This window comes from Lissotriton helveticus, chromosome 2_2, assembly GCF_964261635.1.
Source record: "Lissotriton helveticus chromosome 2_2, aLisHel1.1, whole genome shotgun sequence".
Lineage (NCBI taxonomy): Eukaryota > Metazoa > Chordata > Amphibia > Caudata > Salamandridae > Lissotriton > Lissotriton helveticus.
Window position 1 is genome coordinate 120,401,178 of NC_136060.1, and position 21,141 is coordinate 120,422,318.

Consider the following 21,141-nt stretch of genomic DNA (forward strand, 5'->3'; position numbering starts at 1 on the left):
TGCTGCCAATATCTGCACCACCACCTGACAAACTACTACCCCGATCCACTTTTCCTCAGGTGTAATGGGATAGAATTTGTTGGGGCAATTAAACCAGTACTATTTTCTTTGGCTTTTTACTGCACAAAAGGCTAAGGTTGTAAAAACAATATTTTAAGGGAATAGCCATTCCTTCTTATAAATTATTTTCTATACTGCCAGAATTCCCAGGAGTCCAATATACTACAAAGAATACTCTACATTTCACTATTTCACATGTAGTATGAAAGTGAAGTATGGCAGGTATAGCTATAGTTTTACTAGTGCAATATCCGGATTACAAACACTAACAGATTCTTAATAGAAACCCCAAAGGAAAAAAGGCTCTGGTTTATTAAAAAAAATCACCAACCGCTGTATATAATAAAAAACAATAACAAAATAAAACTACTGGCATTGCATGTGCTTTCTGGAACTGTACACATGGCCTTCCAGGAGATACTGTGACACAGAAAATTTGCCAAATTACAAAATAGTATCCAGGTCGATAAGAGACAGACATCGGCAATAAACTAATAAAATAAATATTTATTTTTTATGAAAACAAAGTGCTTATATTACAGTAAACAGACATACAGAGTAAAGTGGCATTCCAAGTAACCATTCATAAAACTAAATGAAAAAGAATTTAACAGCAGCTCTATAACAGGACAAGAAAACAAGGAGCAGTCACTTATAGGAAACTGCCCTCTCCAAAACAGTATTCAGCCGCTCCTCTACCCGGCTAATCATGGCTACAATATGGTCCAGGTGGTTCTCCAGCCTTGCTACATTTTCCTCCTGCCTGGCCATGTAATTGTCCAGCCTGGCCATCCAAGCACGCAAACGCTTGCGGGACAGATTTCTGGCACGTTTCACTTTTGCAGCAGGGGCAGAATGTTTTGCCATGCTTAGGTGCTGGCTCTTGGCCTGCACCAGTAGTTGATATCCAGTCTTCTGCCTTTGCTTCTTCCTTTGCAGCCCCTCCACCAGTGGTGCTGGTGAAAGGCTTCTCCCTGAAGGACCCCGCTGAGGTTCCTTCTTCTTCCCATCTGAAGAAAGAAAAAAACAGCTTTCGTTGTACCCAACAGTTAGCTCTTGGCCATTGCACCCAACTCTTCTGGTTCTCCTCATTCCAGGCTGACCAATTCCACTACTCTGTACTGATGCTCATTTAGATCCATTCACACCCCACTTCTAGCAGGGATCATGCATGGCTGGCTTTACACATATTCATTTTGCTCTATATAATCTTGCTCTGCAACACCATGTTCTGCCTCATCATTCAATCATCCATCTCCTCGCTGACCATATTCAAACAGCCTTTCCTCCCTCACAGATTCTCATGGTCATGTTTGTCTACTTCTCAGCTGCCTAACCAGCAGTACACTTCTACGAACAAACTCTAAATCCAAACCGTTCGAAGTCTTGGAGCCAATTTGGTACAAAAGAAGACCTGCTTTTTCTCTGGGAGCCACTTTCCTACTGAACTAGGAGCCCACCTCCCACAGCTGACAGAGCACATTGCATAACACTATAGCAAAACTATTTACCAGTAAACACATATAGAGAATTAGTTCTGTAAGCATACAGATCTATTGTAACCACAGTGTCCAAATTATCTGTTGAAAAATGATAATCCTGAGATCTGATATTAAATCCTCAATTCATTATACTTTCCTAAACAGTGTTTTTTCACACTCCTGTGTGCCATAAGCTTAATGTAACTTCCATGAATCATTTGGGATCCAGGAGCCGACCTCTTAAATAAATACAAGCAATACATACAAAATAACATTTAGCCTCTAAAATGTAGGCAATTTCTCTCAAGTGTCAGCAATGTTTGCAACATGTTTCAAAGAGAAAATCACAGGCATCAGTGATAAAAACAAGTTTAATTTTTTATGGTGTAGTTAGGTCATAGTTCACATGACACAGCTGAGTACACCTTTTTTGCAATAACACCATTTCATTGAGTTTTCAAACAGAATAAAACAATGTAAAAGGAAAAATCATGTTATAATAATCAACCAGCTCTGATTTTGGAGATCTTGTTTCCCTTTAAGGACCATCTACTCATAAAATGCAGTGCTGATTAAGAGCAATTAAGCACTGAACCATGTGACAATAAAACCAGCTGCCAAGCTCGACCTCCTTTGTATTACCTCCTCCATTAAATATTATAGGAATCCTACACTAAGCCTATATTCTGGTACAGAACTTTTCCAACCTAGTGTCATTACCTTGGATGTCACGAGTAATTAGTTTCTACTTCCAGTGTGTGCTAGAGGCTGGATCCAATGTATATCTGTAGGCACATCCCTTCTTCGTCAGTAATTAGTCAGAATTTTCATGGCGGTGCAATGATGGCGACCCAGGAGGGTTTTGCACCCTTGCCCATTCTCTCCTGCTTCCTCTTCCAAGTTGCGGAATTCTCACTAGGTCTCTAGCTACTGTCCCTCCCAGAACGTAATTGATATAACTGAGAACCTCCCAAAAGTGTGTCTACAAGATACAATATGAAGTAAAAGATTTCAATAAACTCCCACTCCCACCTTATATGGAGGAATACGCCCTTGTCTGTCCTACATCTCCAGCGTAGACGGGCTGTCACTGGTTAGATTTCCTTTAACCTACACAGTCAGACGCGACCTCAAACTTATTATTCCCAAAGACTTTATGAATGTTATGCCATTCCAAATTGGAGCTTTCATCATTATTATTTCGCCCATTGGTACTAGTAGCCCCATCTATTCAAGTTCATGCTATCATGATGAACATTGAATAGTTTTGAGATCAGGCCTCTTGTGGAATCAAATATTTGCAGGAATTTTTTTAAATGGGTTAGCTGTCTGGTAGCTGCTTCTCTGATCTGTGAATGCACAACCCAATGTCTGATTTGAACATCTTGAATTCTTTCCAGTGCAATTAGTTTGAAGGCATGCTTACATTCCGACAAGGATTTAACTGGTCCCTAAGCAGACATATCTTTAACCATTAAGCTTTCCCCATCATCACTGGAGAAAATTCCATATCATAATGGATCATACTGAATGGGGCTGAAATGGTGAAGAGACCGCTCTACAATCCTATTATATTTTACAGTAGAAGTGGAGTTCTGGTGATTTCCAAAATGTACACATGTCTATCGCATCTCTTTCCTAACCCATGGTATAGCCCCAAGGGGGTGGGCAACAAGAGATCTATCCTTCACTTTTCTCATTCCTTACAAGACCATTCAACAATTCTCCAAATTTGGCTGGCAATATTGTACAAGGTTTAGGCAGGCCAGACTACCTCTGTTTAATGAAGTCAAGAGTGTTTTTTTTTCAGTCTGGCTCAGTCCTTATCCGTAGAAAACATATTACAAGTTTCTACTTCTGATTTATGGAATCAATGTTGAGAGTGCTTGAAATAACAAAAGTAACAAAGGTAAAACATTCATCATCACAACATTAATTGAGCCCAACTATTAAATATATTGGTAGCTTCATCTTGCTGTGTCCTTTCAAATTAGATTTTTAGGGCTGATCAGCCATCTTTAATCCAGTTTAACACTCATTCAGCAGCGGCGTTTGGCATAGGAAAAGGCTGTGGGGCGGGGCAAGTCGACAGATGACGGGATAGGAATAATTAAATAAATAAATACATAATACCTATTCAGTTGTCTGTCGGCTTCCCAACCGCCCCCTGCCCCGAACCACTGCGCTTACCTGAGCCGGCCGCCGCTGTGATTCAGTAAGATTTAGTTCTATGTATTTGGTTGAGAGTTTTGCCACGTCCTGGGTTTTAAGTATTGCTAACCCCTCTTTGGTATGGAGATTTTCAAAATCTCTGATTTCTCTCTGTCAATCTTGATACAAAAAACTATTTAAAAGGTTTCTAGACATTGTATGAGTTCAGGTAGGTATGTCTTTGGGTCAGTCGGGGAGAAGAGCAGATTATCCCTAAGTAAACTAATTTTGTGTTCCTCCGCTCGATCTGCACTTGCTTAATCATATTAGCCATTCTATGTGTTGCCAATGGTTCGGCAGTCAGGGTTAAAAGTATGGCAGTCTGAGGGCAGTCCTTTTTCTGTCTTTGAAGCTGGAATATTTCACAGCAAGTCTCATTTACCTTGATCCTTGCTTCCGGCCTTTAATATTTAGCAGAGAACCAGTTTTTCTTTACTGGCTCCATTCCTGTTTTATGCCTACTGCCGTGAGAAAATCCCAGGTCATCTTGTCAAATGCTTTCTCTATACCTAGGGTGACTGATATCTAGGCTGTCTTTTCTCCTGAATTTCTCCATTAAGTGAGCCGCTTTTCTAATATTGTCTAACCCCTGTCAATCCCTAACAGAGCCACTTGGTTTGGCTCTATCAGTGCCAATATGACCGTATCTCACTTTCAAGCAAGCACTTTGGGTAATATGTTAATGTCTTCATTAATCAGAGCTATTGGCCTAAATGACCTGCATTCTTCTGCATGTTTCAGAATCACCACGATCTCTGCCTCTCATTGATGGTGTATCCCCACTAGAGGAATTGAAAAAATAAATAATGAACGGGGGCAAAATTCTTGTAAAAGGCTATTTAGACCCCATCTGGATCAGGGGCTTTCATGTGGTGCATCAACAAATGTACATCTTTTTAAATATTCAAATGCTACTTATTGGCCCATGTCACTGCATCTTAGTAAGTAACTATTTTCCTGCTTGCACCCTAAGGTTCTCTAGCTCCTGACTAACAACTTCTGTCTCGCGGTAGAACACTGTAAAACCACTTGAAGCATTTAAGCAAAAAAAAAACTGGGTAATTAAATAAATTCAGCAAAATTATACTATGCAGATTGATTTCATTGCATAATATTTTCAAAACAAAATATAGGTACAGTTGAGGTCTCAAAAATTGGGATAGCACATGCATAAGTAAGCACGAGCATTTTTTTTAAATGTACAGATCACTGCATGGCAGATTGTGTCAAAATGATATTAGGCAAGAGATGTTACCCACAAAAATGTATGTGTAAACAATATTATGGTATTGTGTGTAATTGAACAAAAGATTGAAACATTTGCAATTTTTCGAAATGTGGAATTGGAAACTTCTTAAAAGTCCCTAGGTGGAATACATCAACAAGCCCTTATTATTTTTTTTATTCAACTAAGTGCAAATGAATTATTTCATTACCCCCATTAAAAAGAGAGTACCATTGTTGTTGCATCAATTACACTTTCCCTTTAATGGAGTACTAAGGAGAGCCATGTTTGCAAAACTACTGCTGGGAACAAGTGGATGAGAGGTGTTATGTCATGCACAGCTTCTTAAGATACTGCAGCCCATGTGCCAGATGCCAAAGGAATGAGAGCAGCACCCTCAAAAACCTGAAACATATGTCAATCAGTTAGAGCTTTCATTCCCTTGCTGATGATCCTGGCTTGGACTCCTTACTCTATTCCTTCCCCCTCCATCCCTGTTCTCCATTAAGTAATTTAATATCTAGCAACATCTTAATAGCTTTCAATTTTTGCCCCAATATTTCCCACTTAACATTTCATGCAGTTTCTCATATGTGGTCTCCTCTTTCTATTCATTACTCTATCAATGTTGAAGCCTCCGTGCTTAAATATTTCCTGTGCAACTCTTCTCCTCCACCCCTTCTCTGACGATCATTCTTATTCTCCATCCCCTGCTACATTTTAACTTCATTTCCATCAAAACAAATGGCAAGAACTCCTTTTCAGCAAACAATTAATCCTCAAAGGGTAAAGAGGGAGGCAAGTGGGGAAATGAAAGCTACAATATATCAAATTAAACTTAATCACATGCAAGTAGGTGCATAGCGGGTCTGTGCATATTTCTGAACACCATTCGTCAGAGGCAAAGATTCCTCTGCTTTCTATCCAGTAAATGCAATCTCTTCAGATTGGATAGCTGAATCAAATAGGCCACTCTTTCTGCTGGAGCCGACCGACGCTCTATTTTGCCTGGTCTTGGACAGGTAAGGTCATGCTATTTTCAGGATCTTGGTGATAAACATGGTAATTGTATCCTATATTCAACATCTGTAAAAGATAATGCCCTTCGTAGTGCTCAATCGGAGACCTCCAAAACCCAAGCAATGCAATTCTTCAATTCTCACCAGTTCAGAATGTAGAAAATGTACTTGAAACACTGAATAACCTCTCTGTGCTTATGCAGGAGCAAGGCTGCTGACCTCTAAACAAAGAGGAACCGGCCTTCATAATAATTTTATGCTTTTCAATGTTACAGGCAGGTACGACTAATGTTAAGAACACAAATAGCTACTGATACGGTGTTAATCATGGCCTAAATCTCAAACCACAAAGATGAAGTATTACTGAGTCCAGGGCAAAGTCCCATCATACAAGGTGGAACCTATGTGAAAATGTGTTTAAATCTGGAGGAAAAAAGTATAATGACGCCAAAGAGGTACAACATTATGCCATTACATTTATAAAAACATAAAACATGGGGGAAAAAATAAACGTACATCAAGTGGTATTCTGTCCTCATTCTCACATTAATTGGCCCTGTCCGTCTGTTGGAACAAGACTAATTGGCCAAGAAATAAATAAATGCTTATGACAGAAAGCCTACATGTTACAGACCCAGTTATAGCTAAACCCTTGTGCAGAAGGACAGTCCACATTGAAGATCACTAACTTCAACAAAAGCTCATGAAGGAAAACCAAAGGTAGCACACAAGCCTTCATCTTAGTGCTCATGGTTCACAGAACTGATTTATTTATTTATTTATTTCTAAAAGCGCACAAATACCTTCCGGTGTCTCGGCGCTAGAGTTCGTTAAGATTGCAGAGAGCTCCTGCATAGCTTACTGGTTGAAAAGCCATGTTTTGATGTGCTTCCGAAATATGAGTAGGGAGGAGCTTGATCTAATATTAAGAGGGAGCTCATTCCACAATTTAGAAGCAGCAATTGTGAAGCGCTTATCGCCCCATGTTGCTTTCTTAGTGCGTGGAATATGGAGTAGCTGGGATGCCTCAGAGCGTAGAGAACGTTTGGGTTTGTATGGAGTAATGGATTTTTTTAGAAAGTCCGGTCCGGTGTTGTTCAATGTTTTATAGATGATGCACAAGGCCTTGAACTTTGTACGGCTTCTCACTGGTAGCCAATGAAGTTGGCGAATGATGGGCGATATGGATGAGAATTTAGGTGTGCCAGTTAAAATTCTTGCTGCGGCATTTTGCACTAATTGCAATTTATTCATGACTTGTTCCTGTGCATTCAGCCATAGTGCGTTACAGTAATCAATCTTTGAAAGGACTAATGTAGACATTAGGGTTTTGCCTGAATTAGGAGGAAGAAAAGGAAGAAGCTTTTTTACCATTCTCAGAGTGTAAAAGGACGCCGAGACCACTGCATTAGCATGGCTATGGAAAGTAAGCTTATTGTCGAGTAGAACTCCAAGGTTCCTGACTTTTTGCACAGGGTGAGGAGGATTTCCCAGCTCTGCTGGCCACCAAACTGGTGACCAAGACGGGGTCAGATCACCAAATAACATGACCTCCGTCTTGTCAGAGTTTAATTTTAGGCAGTTCTGGTCCATCCAAGTGCAAATTGCTCTCATGCCTTCCTGAAAGTTAGCGGCCTGATGGGCAATTTAATTCAATCCTAATCAGACACAAGTGGTGGTCCCATTGAATTTCAAAGAAGCTGACACTCCCAGAAATAAGGATTTGGAAGAAGAACCCAGATCATTCTAAATCTGTTGGCAAGTCAACCCAGTGGGATCATGACTTCGGTCTGTATTTGCATGTGTGAGTAGCTCTTCCTGTCCTTTTATTTGTTCTCCCTATCCTGGTACTTTTAGTCTTCGATTAGGCAAAAGAGGAAATGCAAAGATAAGAACAAAAAGAAAGTAGGAAATACTCAAATCAAAATAGGAAAATCCAAAAAGCAGATGACTAGGAAGGAGTGTGACGTGAGTATAGGCCAGCGTCAGTGGGGTTTTTACGCAGTTACACCAAATATCATTACTCCAGGTCAGAGACTGACTCGAGAGAACAAAAATCCCACCTTTTGGCATCATAAAACATGTCTTACCTATTGATGAAAAAGGAAGGTGAACTTACCAATGACATTTAAAATGATCGAGGCATGCGACATTCCAACAGCATTCCGTGCTTGGCAGGTGAAAATGCCAGAGTCATTGACGTCTACAGATGGGCGACTCAGGGTTAAATTAAGTTCGTAGGAGGAATCGGCATAATATTTGCTTTTGCTTGTAACTTGCTGCCAACAAAACAAAAAGAAACGTACAGTTTTCTATTACTGAATGTATAGAGCAACAATATTTCAGAAGCATTGTTACCCAGAGCCATTTTCAGGCTCATTCTCAGTGATATAACTTATTTTAATCTTTCACTTTTTAATGCACAGTATTAGACTATAATTAAATTGTGCGTGTAATTCAGTTTTAGTCTAAATATACACGTAACCATTAGAAACATTTCCAAACCTCTCACTGATTGATCTGGTCTTTATGCCCCGACTGCTTAGAATTATTAGCCAACATTCTTGGTTAAAAAAATTGCTTTCAAATGCATATCAAAATGTCTTTAAAAATATTTAAGCTAAAAAAACGAAAACACAACACACAGGATCTCTCTCCCATCCCCACCCCTCCTTTGCAGATTGCTAAAATGTACAACACCACTGGGTCCTGCAGCCCTCAAACAATTCGTGTTAATTGGATTCTTGAGATCTATTTTACACTGCACGACCACCAACCAAATTGGAATTACACCCAAACAAGCTGCATGTGCTTTAGAGGTAATTTAACTGATGGCAGTTAACTCCTAATTATCACACATGCTGACAGAGCTGGTAATTATAACTTGTATGCTGATGGAAGTGAACCACGAGCAGCGGATGAATAGATGCTCTGTTCAACCCTCTACTCTCAGCTGTGTAGATAAAAGATCCGAAAGCACAGCCGACCACTCACTTCACAATGTGCCTGGGAGGACCAAAACTGGCGTACACAACGTGCCTTGCCACTGATTTTATTTTGTGTGGATTAATACAGTACAGGCAGGAGTGGGGCAGGGTTATATGTGCCAAAAGAAAAAAATGCACCTTTGCCTGTGGTGCAGCCATGGACGTTGATTCACCAAAATGCCCAGGGTAGCGGAAGTGATATCGCACACCCTACATTAATAACTTCACAGGAAGTGACATCATCTTGACCTTTGACTGACCTTTTATCATTACAGGAAGTGAGGCTACAACCTTTAGGGTACTTATTTGGTCATCCTTGGGAACTCTAATCCTTTCTTTTTTGTATTATATAAAATATAATGTGCGTGTCTGAAGAGAATATAGTGCTACAGAACACTGATAATACTAGTAGCCTAACTTTTCACACCGCACACAGCCATAGCTTAATGGTTCTCCCAGGGTAAAGCACAATGGGACATCTATTAATAGATCGAAGGAAGTATTTAAATTTGCATGTATAAATCGATATACACCTTTTATTGAATAGGACTATAGTATTCCAGAGTGCCAATACAATTCGATTGCTAATCATTTTCAAGTCTTTTTCACGCAAATCACAGAGGTTGAGGTTTTTTTCCCACACACAATTTTTCATGTATTAACGATTCAAAGTAGTAGCTCATACAAAAATGTGTTGGTTTTGTAGTTAATGTTTACTTAATTTAAAGAATGTGCATTGCACTGCTGAAATGATTTATTTTCCAAAACCTAACTGTAAAGCCCTGGTCCCAGAGAGAGCAAAATGAAGTAAACAGGGCTCATACGATGCCCCTCCCTCTATATGCCATATGCTTAGACAAAAAAACACCATACAATAAGTGCCAGGGCCAACTGCAGACTTTCACACATAACACCACATGCTCTCACATACTCACTGACATTAATTCACGCATTCACTTTCACTCAAATACATTGATAAATTATCACACACTTACTTGGACTCACCAATTCATTCTCACTCAGTGCTATGTATTTTCAAACGACTCCCTTATTCTCATCTTTTGCGCTGATTCTCGCTCACATTTAGTCTTACTCATATTTCAGCAGTCCCTCAAAGTCACTTAAATGCAGTTTTACGCTCATTCACTTATTCACACTGATTCCCACTCACTATGAAGCATTAATTCTCACTTAAAGTTACGTTCGCTCACTGTAACTCACTCACATATTAATGGCCATCAACACTGCCTCACGCTCCAACAGTCTGCATACTCATTCTTATTTTCTCACTAACTCACTCTCACTTCCAGTTCCTTCTCACTCACTAATGCTCACTTACTAACTCACTTAAAGACTCAGCTCACTTTCTCACTCACTATCAGTCACTCATTCTTTCTCACTTTAACACACATGCTCACACACAAACACACTCACACACACACATGGACACAACATACATTTAAAGGCATTTTCCTTACCTCAGGTATCAGTAAATATCTTATTGCAGCTCTTTGCGCTACATTTTTTATTACACCAACAACAAACACTGATTACACTCTTTTTTCTTGCATGTTTCCGTCTAGCTCCCTCTGTCTCTTTCTGAGTTCTCTCACACAAATCTCTTTATTACTTCTATTTCTACTGTCTCCTTACCTTCCACTCCCTTTGAACTTTCTGTTTCACCTCTCATCCTTTCTCACAGATGTTTCTTTTTCACGTGTCCACCCTCTCTGCTTTCTTTCTAGACTTTCTCTTCGACACACCTATCTCTTCTTCTAATTCTTTCTCTCTTAGCTGCACCATTATCATTTTTTCCTCTTGCCACATCTCCCACCTGCGTTTTCCTGTCTGCAGTCTCTTTTTTGCCTTTTGCTGTCATTTCTCACCTGTCTGTGTGGGGTCTCCTCTTTCTCTTTTCTAGTCTCTCTACTGCCCCGGCTAATCTATTAGCTCTTCCTATTCCCTCCCTCTCACCTGACAATGACTTTTTAGACCCCTTTCTTGCCGCCCTCTCAATTAGCAACATTAAATCAATTATGTTGCAAATGTAATTTTCGGTTTGAGAACGCCCTTTCACAACAGGCTAAAAGGGCAGCTCATACAGGGCCCCTAGTTCACGAATGGGGGTAACATTTTGTTTCATTGCAGTGTCAGTTTCATTGATCCCAAGTTTATTCCTGTCTGTATTTGCTGCAGGACATAAAAGTTTAAAAAGGGGATTGTTCCTGGCTCTGTTTCAACGGCACCTTATGCTAGGGGTTGCAATGCCTTTGCCAGGGGTCGTAAGGGGGAAAATCAGGGGTCGCAGTTGCTGCCCCTAGTGACCCCTAAACGACGTCCATGGGTGCAGCACTCTACTTCCCTCCAAGAAAAGGGGTAGGTTTACTGCTTACAAATGCAAGAAAGTTCGTTTTTCTGCCTTCTGCTGGTTATGCCCTACGGAGGCTTCCTCACTTCTCCTTATATGGGTATGCTGACCAGGGTATAGAGGGTCAACTCCTCTTATGAAATCAGTTATAGTCAGTAAGAGATCTTTGTATAGCAGTTCTTCAACCACTTTGATCTGCAACACTGAACATGATCAGAATAAGCACCAAATTAATGCACAGCATTCAAGCATGCAATAGGTAGAGAGATATTACAGAAACTGCTGCATTTATCCATAAAAACAGAAGTGCCGGATAAGTGGCAGCAAAGTAATTGATAATCCGCGTATGTGACTTGCATATTGTGCATGCATATAATGATGTGGCGTACAACTATGCTGTGTTGTCACTTTTCTCTGAGCGAGTCGCGAGTGCATGGACATCACAATTAACTTGCCAACTGTTTCCTGCTCTGATAAGCTTTCACATTGTGCAAGGTTATTTTGAAACAGGACGCTGCTATAAGGAATTGTAGAAAAACAAGGGCACTAATGCTGCCAAAATATTGGAATGAACGACCACTTGCCCGGTTGGGTTGTACAGTGGTGGCTCTTGCATCATAACAGTAGCTGGTGTATGAGAAAACAATGAGAAAGATGTTCACCAGTGTCTTCAAATAAGCAAATACGCTACCTGTTACTCTAGGCCCTTGTACGCAGTAGAAACACTAGATGATCCTGGTAGGCTCAGGTGCTAAAGTAGAGACAACGCATGTCGCAACAACAGGACTTGAACACATGCAAGTGTAATATCTGCATTCCACAACTAAATCGGTATTCTGAGGGATTACTACTATTACCGTCCATCCTCACGCCACATGATTGACAGCATGACAGAACACTCATTGTACGCAGATTAACCCCCTCCGTGAATGCAGTCAGCGCATATGTGATTCAGATGGATTTACCTCATAGAATAACAAAAAGCAATCTTACCATGTTCGGATGGTTTTTCCAGCTGCCTTCCACGGTGCTAAACACATCCCTTATCGTGCAAATAACTTCAAACTTCTCTCCTTGTTTCAGAAGCTGACTGTTTTTTGACAGAAATATGATTGGGATGACCTTGTGAACTAGAAAAAGAATGACAACACGGTTCACAACAAACAGAAATATGGAACTCCAAGAAAAACACGTCACCACAAAACCTAAAGCTAATTTTCCCTAATCTTCTATGTTTAAGTCTGGCTAAGCAGCTTTAACTGTTCAAAGGAGGATATAACATCAATGTCAAAACAAATACAATAAGGCAAACCAAGAGAGTGGGACTTGGATCAGCCCAGACATCGTTTTTTTGTGGTTTTGATGGTTTGCTTGGATGTACAGTCCATCAAGACCATTGCATTACCTAGCTTGCTATATGCTCCCACCTGCATTCTTATAGCTGACACAGTAACATTGTATTTATTCAGTACTGTTTTGTTTAGAAGTGCCTGCTATTTGGATGGGTTAGCCTGTAACACAGGCAGGGCTGTTCACTAACTGTCCTTGTACATTCAATTGTTTCCTATGCGGTAGGGATACAGGTTGCTGGATTTGCAGGCTTTTGTATTCATAAAGTGAAGATGTGCAAATATCACTTCATATAAACGGCCTAACTATACGAAGCACAAGTGTTAAATATAAAGTGTGAGTGCTGTGAGTTATGTCTTTAACCCCTACCGCGCTACCGCGTTTTCCCGCTGTGCGCTAAAATTTTAAAAATGGCTTGTTTATGACAAAGCCAGCTCGTCATCCGCGCAGCGCAGGTAACTTTGATGACGAGCTGGCTTTGTCATCAGCGCCGAAGGGGTTAAACAACCACCAGTTGTCAAACTGTAAATGCATTAAAAGACCCCCAGTTACTCAAACTGTAAATGCATGTGTTTGATTAGGTAGCAGCTTAATTGAGGGGCCCGTGGAAAGGCACGTAACAGATCAGCCACATACACTCCCAGGTACATCTAGGAACACATTCCTAGGGGGAAGCCACAGTGAAATTGGCATTTCTTTCCTAAAATTCTTATCTGGTCCACGCCATACAAATAAAGACACCAGTGCACTGCATAGTAACAAGAAACAGCATAACAATAAAATTGTAATAGGATACATGTCAAGAGGCAAAATGCCATTCCATATTCAATACAATAGTCCAACGCACTACACTTTTTCACACAGAGTCCTCTAATTAAACAAGCATTTACAATGCAATGGTTCTGCCTTTGTTAAAGTTAGAGCTATTGGCATTGCTCTTGACATTATTTTTATTTATGTTTTTTTTAACATAAATAAATGGCATTGTCATTTACAATGCCAATAGCTTATTCTCTCGCAAATGCCACACACAAACACACACAGAGAGCCCCCCCCACACACACACACAGAGCCCCTCCCCACACACCCACACAGAGCCCCCCACACACCCCCACACAGAGCCCCCCCACACACTGCGAGCCCCACACACTGCGAGCCCCACAAACACTGTGAGCCCCACACACACTGCGAGCCCCACACACACTGCGAGCCCCACACACACTGCGAGCCCCACACTGCATGTTTTACCAGCTGTAAATTCTGCCAATCTCTGCGTATTAAGTGAATGGCCACCGGTACATGATCAATGCTCTTCTTCCCTGCCCCATGATGTTTGTTGGATGGCAACAGCTGAAACAGGGAAAATAGCATCGACTCTGGATCTGCACACACAAAAAGTGAGTCTGTGTGTGTGCATGGGCACATGGTTTGTGTATCTAGCATGGGGAGGGCATGATCTGCGGATACAGCCTGGGAAGAATATTAGCTGTGGCAGTACGGGTAGAGCAAGTCAATTGTGCTTGGGGGAGCACAACTGTGGATGTGTACACTAGACCAGGAAGGGGGGTGGCTGTGCACGTGTGTCCAATTCTCCCTGAGACTGTAGAGTTATTTGCTGAGCCAGCATAAACAGGGTAGGGCATAGAGAACAGGGTAGGGCATAAAGAACAGGGACTGTGCATATGCACGCAGCAATAGGAGATTGTGCGCTGTGTGTGTGTGCACACAGAGTCTGCAGATGCAGAGACTGAGGTTGTGAACACAAACCGGTCAGAGGACATGAACTGCAGATGTTCTCACTGAGCCCGCAGATGGCACTTACATGTGGGTGTATGTGCACACGTAGGCTGGGGAGGCACAGACTGGGTTATGCACTCATCTTTCACAGAACATACACTTTGAGCGCGCATAAAATCTGCAGTAATTACAAAAATGTGGGGGGAGGGGGGTACATATAAAGTCAAGAACATAGATTGTTACTCGGCAGTGTGCGCATCGGAGCTTCCCGGAGTTGGGCTGAGACTGCACACACACTGAGGATGGGGTCCGACTATAGAGCCACAAAGAGTATGGGGAGAGGACAGGCATTGGAAGGCAAAGACTGTTATTAAGTAAATGATTATGGGAGAGTACATGGGCTCTGTATGTAGTTACAGAGATTTGGGTCATTGGGTGGGCTGAGATGCTCTCTTAAGCGACTAGAGGGTTATGTGAACAGAGCCTTGTCGGGCAGGCGGCATACGGACGCGCACCTAAGAAACGCAGGGATTATTGATGTGCCCATAAAGCCGGTAGCACAGAACGTGGATAGCCAGCTATGACATACCCAGGGAAGGACATGGGATCTCCACACAGAGTCTGGAAGGCATCAGCCGTTGAACGCGCGCCTAATAAGTGCATGGAGTGCAGATGTCCCCATGGAGCCGGTTGGCACAGACTGTGGATGGGCTACTAGAACTAGTGAAGGCATGCCTAGGGAAGGACATGGGCTCTCCACACAGAGCTCAGCTGTGATTCGGAATCGGAAATAAACTGGGATCTTTTGTCCTCCGTGTTACCACATGACTCTATTCCTTCTTTTGCATTCTGGGAGTTACATTCACATGCACGCCAATTAATCAAAAATGGACAAACAAACCTGAAAACAAATATGTGTAAAGGAAACGCCTAATTGCCCAGAACCCCCACACGGCCTGCATTCCCACTGTTGGCGGGTTAGTACCATCTTTCACAAGGCGGCCGGACACAGAGCCACCCACACACACACAGAGCCACCCACACATAGAGCCACCTAAAAAAAAGCTAGCCAGACAGACACAGTGTAGGTCTCAACTTCAAGCAGCACAACATATTGATCCTCAAAAATATTTAGCAGAAACTCAAGACAGTTTTTCCTTATTTGAAGATGTGATAGGGTACCCTGCAACCTTCCAAGTGGAAGTTTCTTTGGAAGAGCAGTGTTTGCAGGTCTGTTTTGAATGAAAGTGCCTAATACGGGGGCCCTGAGCCTCAGACTAGGTCTACTCCCGGTTGGTCTTTCTAAGAGGAATGAGTGTGCTCTTGAGAGGGATCGTGAGATATATGAGGTGATCAGCTTGCTAGATAGACAGCGGAGCCCTCACGCATAGGTGCATCTGAATGCAAACTACTTTGATTAACGCATGTTCCTATGTTGTTCTTAGGGTGTTCTAATATACGCTTGTTATTACTATGTACAACAGTTCTTGGAGAAACAGTCCATCAAAATATACATACAGATACACAAATGGCAACTTATGCCTACATGGCCCCGAGAGGGGCAAATGTCTGGATGGGGCAGGTCAGAATCAAGCCCCAAGGAAGCAGTGAGGGGGGGGGGGTAGGGTAGCGGAAGCAGTGGCTAATTAGAAAAGGGGGCAGGTAGGGTAACGGAAGCAGTGACTAATCAGAAGAGGGGGCAGGTAGGGTAACAGAAGCAGTGACTAATCAGAAGAGGGGGCAGGTAGGGTAACGGAAGCAGTGGCTAATCAGAAGAGGGGGCAGGTAGGGTAACGGAAGCAGTGGCTAATTAGAAGAGGGGGCAGGTAGGGCAGCGGAAGCAGTGGCTAAACAAAGAGGGGTAGAGAGGGTAGCGGAAGCAGTAGCTAACAGAAGAGGGGCATGTCATGCTGGAGCACCCAGATCGTCGTAGGTTAAAGCAACCAGTTCTCCAGATACTGTCATCATATATTGTGGGAGCACCCAGATGGGCAAACGTCTTGAAATCTTTACTTCCCCTGCCAGTCAGAGTATGTTGTCAATCGTTAGTGGCAGTGGCGTAACACAAAATGAACCCTTCCCCTTCCAAAATGCAATGAGGGGCACATGAGTCGCCCATGTCTCTTTTATTAGATTTATTTAGAGATAGCGCTGACAAGACCCGAGGGTATCAGAGTGCTGTACACAGGTAAATAAGAAAGATGTGTTCTTTGGCGTTGGGCTGAATGGGGGCACCTGGAAGCCCCCTAGTCTGCAGAGGCTTGCCCTACGCCCATGGTCAGATGTTCTCACTTACGTCATCACGGGTGGCCTTCCTGTTCCCGAGACACCAGGCTTCTTGCATGTTTTACATGCGCCACAAACTATTTCCTGACAAATCACCTGAACCCTAATATCATCTCTTGGGGGAAACGGACAAAGCAATCTTTCTGAGAGGTTCAACTCCCACCATCGTTACACAAGGACACACATTCATTTTGTTACGCACGGGGAAATTAAGTGATTTGCCCAGAATCACAGGAGGTTTGGCGACATTACCGAGACTCGAACCGGGTTCCCCAGGTCCGAGGTCGAGCGCCCTAGCCGTTAGGCCAACTCCTCTGTCAGTTACTTCAACGATTCAACAGTAAAACCGTGGTCTACTCACTAACTTTGGTGCAAAATGCCGCTATAAATGCAGTTGTGTGCCTGTAAATTTTCTTTTTTAAGCCGCAACATTTTCAAATGAATGCCACAATATCCTGGGGGTGCCTGCCAATTATGATTGTAAGCACGCAGTAACAGAGTAAAACTGTACTACTATTGGGCCTGCCATCCAATTCAGGAGAGAGCTCTGCAGGCTATGCTTAGGCAGCAGCCGATCGCGAGGGGGCTCCGCTCCCTTTCCGCTTCAGGGCAACCAGGTTTTCGTTGTGGGGCACAGATGACCTGCTTTGGGAGGTACCAGGTTAGGGGGGGGGGTTCTTGTGGTCATTAGTTCAGTTTGGTTCCCGACGAGCGTCCTCGGTTGGCGGCCATTACAGGGCCAGGCAGCAGGGGCTCCATGAGTGCGGCTTCTCCGGGCTCCTCTCCCGTTACGGGACAGCCACGCACACGTCGCGGGTCACAGATGACCCGCCCTGTCCTGTTCAGCCGGCCACTGGCCACCGGGAGTCCTCCGGTGGCCCCGATGCTCAACGGTTCCCGCTATGCACGAACACTCGTCGGCCATCACGGGGACAGGCGATGATGCCGCGGCCGATGGCGGAGACTTCGTCAAGACCTCCCGATGAAGCACAAGACCCGGCTGCAGAGAGTCCATGGATCCGCGGGAGCTCCCCGTCTAGCCCAGCAGGTCCCGAAATGGAGGTCTCCGGTGTTGGAGGAGCTCCGTGAACCGCAGGGTGCAAATGTCCGCAGAGGCACAGCACAACAGTGCAGAGGCGAAGGACCCCCGCCGCAGAATCGAGCATCCCTCCTTTCAAGTTGGCACGGTGAGCTGGTCCGGCGACCGTCGCTTCAGGGGGGGGGGGGAGGGCTGGAGGGGATTAGTCCAGTTGGGATATACACTATTTACCTATAGTGCTCCCGGCGCCCGGAGCTCAGTCCTGCACGGGCCAACCTGTCACCAGGGAGAGGAGGAGGGCGGGGACAGGAGGGCCACCAGGGGAGGGGGCGAGAGAGAAGCAGCAAGAAAGGGAAGGAGGGAGAATCAGCGGGAGGGAACTGACACACGGAGAGCGGGAGGGGGGGGCGGGGGCCAGAACGGACACATGGGGAGAGGGGGTCGGGAACGGACACACGGGGAGAGGGGGCGGAAAAGGGTAATCAAAAGGCAGAGCACTCACCTGGACTTCTTGGAGCAACGAGAAGTCGACGGGCCCCGGCGCCATCTTCGGCGCAATGACAAAAACATGACTTGAGGAAAGCAAAAAAATAACCCCGCCCACCGCCGCATGACTACACAGAGGGAACGCCCATGGAAAAAATCTCGGGAACGCCCCCGAATCTGGTCCGTGAATGACGGACAGATCTCTGTTCCAATGGCTAGCCTCCATTTATGGAGTTAGCCAATGGAACAGAGGGGCGTATTCAAGTGTCCTTACTGAAATCTAGAGATTTCTCCTGGGTGCGGAGCTAACGCTCCGTGCCCCAGGCAAAACCTAAAAAAGGTTTACGTCTCCTGGAACAATGTTTAGCAACTTTTCCTCCATTAAATGGTTTATAAATCCGTAATAGGCTAATAAAGTCTTACATTCATCAGACAATATAATCCGTATTTTAACTGCATTACATAAAGTTGCACATAAAGTTATGGATAACCTAAGAGCTCGACCATTTTTAATGAACTATAGTACAAACAATCTAAATTCACTCTGCAAATCTACAAGTGCGCTTGCGTTCAATATAACCCTGAATCTTCCAAATACCTAAATTTAATCCTGGTAGCAAATATACTATAGATCCTTAGTAGACAGCTTTACAAGCAAGGCAGGCCATGTCAAACTGGAAGCGGGTGGACAGTGACAGCAAGGGCGATCAGTAAAGTATTGGTCTAATGTGCAGAATGTCACACTTCCCGCAGAGGAATGAGGGAGGGTGGATCTAAGAAAGCTAACTAAGTCTGAGTTGTCAGAGTCGCATATGAATAACACTACGACTAGCAGAATTGACAGAATTGACCATACTGAACAAAAAAAACATTAGATGAAAATGTGTTAGCTACATAACATTTTCCATGTGCAAGTTCATTGTAGGATGTGGATCTTTCAAAACCAGTATACATTTCATCAGATTATACTAGTGCGAGAAAACCACCATCGACTGCTACCTCTGAAGCCAACAGTTTACAATTCCTTTTTGCCAAGAGCAAACAACACAATCTTGGCTTTATACAGTTCGCAAAATGCCCAACTATCCATGAGTCTACAGCCTGAAGGTAGTACCTAAAATGTTTTATCACCCTCAATGAAAACACCTGCTCCTATAGTGGAGTATCATGAACATATTGAGTAATGGATGCCTGGGCGTACACTGGGATAGCACAGCACTTTAACATGCAAACTCAAACCAGGGTCAACAGAACTGATTCACAAAGAACACCAAAAGGCCATCCTGAACTTCTGAGACTCATAGTCCTGAAGGAAGCAAAACAGTTGTGTCCATGAATCCGAAACTGAAACTTATGCAAGACGTGCCAACGTTTTTTTCGGGACAATCTTGGTGAATGTGACTGGAAATCAAGCTACACCACTAAATAGGGGACCTTGCCATCCAATTTAGTAAAGTAGCAGAGACTAACAACTGATCAAAAATTGAGAATTTTGTCAAAAACAGGAAGTTGATAATTTGGGAGTTTATCCATATTTCTGCATCTAAAGTACAATTTCTTGCAACAGACTGACATGTTCAAACTTTTTTTTAAATGATCATCGTCAATCAGTGTCCTCTATTAGACAAAGAATGGCTAATACTTAACTGCTGCATCAATAACAGAGAAAAGATATTCAACAAATTTAGCAGGAGGATTATCCTCAGCATAATATGTAGGCTTTAACATTCTCAAACAGCAATCCGCTCACCTACATCAATTTCATCAAAGGCTATTCAACTTGACTTTTCTGAAAGGTGCTGCATTTGAATAATCGTTATGTATGAAATTTGATTGACACAATGAACAATTGTCGTTTAATTTTGAGTGAGATGCTTTGGTTCAGGCACGCCTGATGCTTTGAACCTTACATGAAGAACTGGCCCAAAAAGGCAAAAAGGAAGAGGGAAAGAGCAAGTAAGCACACAATCTAAATGTTTAAGATGGATGGTAGCACAGTAATGTTTCCTATAATGATAAATATTGCCTTTGGTTGTTGCCCACAGTAGAGATAGATCAAGAGACCCACCCCCAAACCAAGTTCTTAGCATTTCTCAACACAAACCTGCATTTGTCCATCTTTTGATGATGCTATATAGCTGTGCATGGAGCACAGCGAAAACAGACCTTAAAACGAAATAGGTAATATACGTTTTATGTTTTTCTCAAATTCATATTTTGATTGCGATAAAGCTTTATTAATTGGGTGAATGTTACTTCATGTCACAAGTGGCTTACTCATTATTTAGAGGAGTTAACGGAATTGTTTACTGAACAAAAACTTTGTGAATCAAGGACCACGAGAAACTATTCCCATGCTTGGAGCAAGATACAACTGTTTACAGAAAATGACTTGTGTATAAAGCCTGAACATTCAGGAGTAGTTCATACCCAAGACTGTTATAAGACCAAACTACTCACAAAAAAAGCTCTGACAATCTGGCCCACTGTCTTTAAATATTGAGTCTGGTTCTTAGTTTGAGGGACGTGTTCTCTCCTGTCCACCACGTTAAACAAAAATAGAAAATAGATACTTTAAGGATTTACCTGGCTTTACATTCAAGGAAAATTGCTGTGAGGTTTTCACTTGTCCATCTTGTTTTGCTGAACATACATAACATCCTTCAAAAGATTTCTGTAGATTTTTTAGGATAATTCCCTGTAGGATATCTGGAATGAATGTCATGGCTTCAGGAACAGAACTGCCATCACATCTTCTTAAAGTGAAATCCGAAATAGTTGGGTCATTTGCAGGACACATTACAATCACGCTATGGCCCTCCTCGCCATCAACACTATTAGAAATGCTGGAGAGGAATGGAGTCCTGCTATCTGCATGGCACACAAAGGAGA

General features: G+C 42.8%; 1 protein-coding gene across 1 annotated transcript in view; it reads right to left on the reverse strand.

Moving 5' to 3' along the window:
- KIT (KIT proto-oncogene, receptor tyrosine kinase) overlaps positions 1–21,141 on the reverse strand; it is a 126,438-nt gene that overhangs the window by 40,345 nt on the left and 64,952 nt on the right. The window contains exons 3-5 of the mRNA XM_078678187.1: positions 20,836–21,120; positions 12,345–12,481; positions 8,116–8,275 (exon numbers count right to left, since the gene is read on the reverse strand). Coding sequence (XP_078534313.1) covers positions 8,116–8,275; positions 12,345–12,481; positions 20,836–21,120 — 582 coding nt within the window. The remainder of the gene's footprint in view (positions 1–8,115; positions 8,276–12,344; positions 12,482–20,835; positions 21,121–21,141) is intronic.